Source organism: Myzus persicae, unplaced genomic scaffold, assembly GCF_001856785.1.
Source record: "Myzus persicae strain clone G006 unplaced genomic scaffold, MPER_G0061.0, whole genome shotgun sequence".
NCBI classification, from domain to species: Eukaryota; Metazoa; Arthropoda; class Insecta; order Hemiptera; family Aphididae; genus Myzus; species Myzus persicae.
In genome coordinates, this window is record NW_019104474.1 from 46579 (window position 1) to 51142 (window position 4564).

At 27.9% G+C, this 4564-nt stretch overlaps 2 protein-coding genes across 2 annotated transcripts; both read right to left on the reverse strand.

The window, feature by feature from the left end:
* Positions 1–691: 691 nt before the first annotated feature.
* LOC111042412 lies at positions 692–1917 on the reverse strand. The gene is made up of 4 exons (XM_022327003.1): positions 1407–1917; positions 1220–1314; positions 921–1123; positions 692–838 (listed from the first exon to the last, which is right to left on the reverse strand). Exons 1-4 carry the CDS (start codon positions 1909–1911, stop codon positions 694–696), a joined length of 948 nt encoding a protein of 315 aa, XP_022182695.1. The 5' UTR covers positions 1912–1917; the 3' UTR covers positions 692–693.
* Positions 1918–2219: 302 nt separating this feature from the next.
* LOC111042410 lies at positions 2220–4273 on the reverse strand. Its single transcript, XM_022327002.1, has 7 exons — positions 4197–4273; positions 3996–4079; positions 3397–3910; positions 3081–3303; positions 2763–3023; positions 2298–2669; positions 2220–2245 (listed from the first exon to the last, which is right to left on the reverse strand). Exons 1-7 carry the CDS (start codon positions 4271–4273, stop codon positions 2220–2222), a joined length of 1557 nt encoding a protein of 518 aa, XP_022182694.1.
* Between the last annotated feature and the right edge of the window lie 291 nt (positions 4274–4564).

Consider the following 4564-nt stretch of genomic DNA (forward strand, 5'->3'; position numbering starts at 1 on the left):
TTAAGAGGACGTGTCACGAAATATTTACGCGTGCAACGACCGAGAGGATGCACTGTTAGGTGTTTTCACGATCCGCAAGCGCGCGGCGTTTAAGTCACGCCTACTATTCGCAATTCGCAACCGGCCGACGGCGGCGACGACTGCTCGTTCGGGAGCGCTATTTATTTGTCTATGAACGTTCGTTCAGTATGATTCGTATCATTACAAAATTCATTATACGCAGATGCGGCCGTAATATTTTCAATACCCGCGCGTACTTATGAACTACCGATTATAAATTATGATACTGCTTCCCTAAATTTATGTCCCAATATATAGATCGTAGAAACTGTATTATAACATAGCTTGATTTGAAGTTATTGAATTATTACTTATTTAAATATAATACTTATAGTAAAATCTAATAAATGGTAAATACAATAAATATTATATTGTTCAATTAAATTAATATTAATTTTCCGTGTTTTATCTTTTACGTTCAACTGTTAATGTTATATTAAAATATGATAATAAGTAATTACAAATATATTTTTCTAAGGACCGTCGCGATTCAAATATTATAATATCTAGGGTAAAATATATTTGTAATTAATATTTTTTTTATATCAAATTAAATAAATACAGCGCAATTAAATAAAATTTATTAAATATTTATTTAATTTAATTTATTATAATGGGTATAATCATATTTATTTAACATTTTTTTGCTTTTATTTTCTTGTCTTTTTGTTTTTGTTGTGCTTGAATTATATATTCTGGCTCTATTATATCACTCAATATACCTCGTTTTCCGAACTGGGGGTCGACAATCTCCGGCAGTAAACATTCACAATAAAACCTGACAACAAATATAATTATTTTGTGTTAAGTTCAATTAACAGTTGAATAAATTAGTATTATAAAATTGTTTTTAATTTCACCGTTTTAATTTCATCTCCATTATTTCAGTCCAAAACTGAGAATCATATTCGATTTTTTGTATATGCGTCCAGTTTTGTGTATGCACAACAAAATAACAAAATAATTTTGATGAAATTCTTAACTGCCCAATTATTTGATAAAAGTAATTATGGTCACGCTTTAAAATCACTTGTCCGTCTTCGTTTATTTTTAAAAAGTTTATCTATAATAGGTATTATCATATATTTTAATATTTATTATAAAAAAATAAACGTCAGTTATTAAATTTCATTAAAATACCCAATTTATAGGCAATTACTTTTTTAGTTTCAATTGCCTCGTTAAGAGTTTGACAGTCTCTTGCTGCATATGGACATTTTACTTCTAAAATAGTATTGTGATCAATAAGTCCGTCTGAAATTAAAAATTGTATTGATGATTATATTTTATATATATATTTTAAACATTGAATAATACTAATAGGTATAACCGTTGGTTTAATATACCTGGGGAGGCTCCTAAATAGGGATATAATTCGTCAATAAATAAACCACATCGATTGACTTGTACGCCTATTTCGTTTTCAAAATATTTAATAGCTAGAGATTCCATATTCTTGCCATATTTACATGCTTGTGGTTCATTGGCATTTCCAGATGAATTGTAAAGTTTATTGAATACCGTATTTTTACAAGACGTAGTTTCACGCATCTTACAAATTTTTCCGAAATCGGAGGCAGTTAATCTGTTACGCCTTTCTGCAAACCATTTGGAACTGGAACTTTGTTCTCTTGTATCGACTTCTAAAATATCCCTTTGATACTTGCATAACGTAATAGATGTTATAAACTCATTTTTCTTTTCTTTCAATTCTTCTAATGTGCATCTTTCTTCAATTGGCAAAGGATCCGCAAGACCATAGAATTCGTCGGGACCAGTATGTTTAAATTTTTTAAACGATGTTCTATTAAAATTAAGTCTTCTTTTTTTAGTGTTTTCATTCTTTTTCATTTTAGAGTTTAAGAACCGTTTTCCTATCATACCTTCACAAACAAATATTATATTATTTTATTTTTTATTACATTATAGTTAAATATGGTACCTAGTTTCAAAATAAAAATAAATAAGTTAAGAACGTTTTAACGCATTTCAGTGAATATAAAAAAAATTTTTGTGCAATGTTTTGGGTATTTTTTACTGTGATATGGTAATAAATTTTATAAATTTGTTTCACTTTTTAAGGTAATAGGTAACTGGTAAGTATATGGTTATTTTAGTTACAGTTTACCTATAAAGGTCATTATTATTTTATATGTAGATTATAGACTCCAGTTACAAGTTACAACTTATAATGTAATAAATAATAATATTATTGATAAATTTAAATTTTTTTTTACCTGGACTTTTCTCCATAACATTTTTATGAATTGCCCTTAGAAAATTTCCATTGGTATTATATGAAATAATTGCAGCTTGAATACGTGTATTATATGATTGTTTTAATGAAAAGTTTATTCGCTTTCCTGCGATGAATTTATTTATGATACTATTAAATTGTTCACACAGATTATTAGTAACATCGAGTATAAGACTAGCAGCATTATCTACCACTCTTCTCAAAATAGATAAAATCTCCAGCATCATACCACATTCCTCTGTAGCTGGTACATGATTCTCAATATTCTTGGGTGTTTTACAAAAATAAACATCACAATTTTTATGCTGGCCGAAAATATGATAGGGACAGTTTAAAATATCCTTTTTCAGACCTTAAACATATTAAAATAATTTTGATAATTTTTGATTATTATAATATTTACCTATTTATTTATTTACTATTCTACGAGAAAAAATACAACAACCTTTTATTTTATCTGCTTCACTTATATCCAACTTCTTACGATATTGAATAGCTTTTCGAATAGCCGCGATAAATTTAGTTATATTTTTCGTAATTATATGTCTTAGATAAGACGGATATTTTATAATTTTTGTTAGAGCTGATAATTTGGTACTGTAATTCCTTAAAATGTGGTTACGACATTCTATTTTTTTAACTAATTGATGAGAGCCATAGGGAACTAATTCCAACAACCGTTTCGAAACACTACTGTCTCCATCACCTGTAATTTTTTTTTAATTATATTGAATGCTGTACAATTAATTAATTACAATATTACCAATTAATCTATTAAACTTCAAACCATGTAATTCGACACTTCTTACAAACCCCTCGGCTATACCATCAGCTTCCATGCCAGTCGAAGCTTTATCCCAGTTTAAAAAACATTTATGATCTCTGACAGTTAATTTAAGTGCATGTGCTCTTTCACACAAACAGCAATAACGGTTTCTTATTCCTACAAACAGTATTTTGTTTGTACGAAAACCAATGATTGTGGCCTATTTGTTTTCAATAGTCAATAATCATTAATATTAATTTATATTGTATTTATAATATATTATTAATCGCAATCATTTTTTTTTGGTACTTACAGCTCCAGACAGCGCATCATATTTTGTTTTATAACTGCGTTTTCCCCATTGACCGTCAGCTACAACAATACATAACGGTGTACCATCTGAATCAATATCCCCAGCTTCTATTGCCAAACGTTTTTCCTCAACTCCTGCCAATCTCATTTGTTCCCAAGCAGTCTGTTCAATATTTTGACTAATTTGCTCAAATAGTTTACCATACGTATTGCTTGATAAACAGGGAACGTCTATAATAGCTGAGAACTCGTTGAGTTGAGAGTAACCAATTCCAATTCCAATGCTGGCGGTAACAGTTGCCTTATTGACTTGAATATATGTCCCGGTTCTTTCTGATTCGATTTTGGTGGTTATTAGACACATTGAACATTTAAATATCCATGTACAGTAATATCCATTACGAATCTCCTTAACTAACTCTGAGTTCATAAAAGAGCACCCAAATCCACCATCGTGCATATCATTTTTTATTTGTTGAAAAATATAAAATATATCAACAATTCTACGACCAGTACTGAAATAATATTTAAGTATTTTTTAAATTATTAAAATTAACTGTTTGAGATAAAAGAAATAATGAAATATAATATTAAACATACCAATTTTTATCAAGATTCAAATTTATATCGGTTTCAATATTGCTTGAAATGCTTTCATGTAATGTATTTGGCAAAATTGGTGAACTAATTTGTTGTATGATGAAAATAGAATAATTATTTATCATGAAATTAATATAATACAATAAACAATCTAACGTACCTAGTTGTTAAATAGATAATATAAATAAATTGTGATCTTACCCGCAAATTAGTAAATTATTATCATCAGATTGGAAAACATCTCGATCATTTATTATACCACTGACTGTATGTTCCATGATACTATGCTCAGGAATATCATTTATAATTATACGACCAGTACTGTAATAATATTTATATATATTTTAAATTATTTAAATTAACTGGTTGAGATAAAAATAATATTAACATACCAATTGTTGTCAAGGTTCAAATTCATATCGGTTTCAATATCGCTCGAAATATTTTCATGAGATACATTTGGCAAAATTGGTGAACTAATTTGTTGTATAATGAAAAGAACAATTATTTATCATGAAATTAATACAATACAATATAATTTGTCAGTCTAGGGTATTTTATTTATTTAT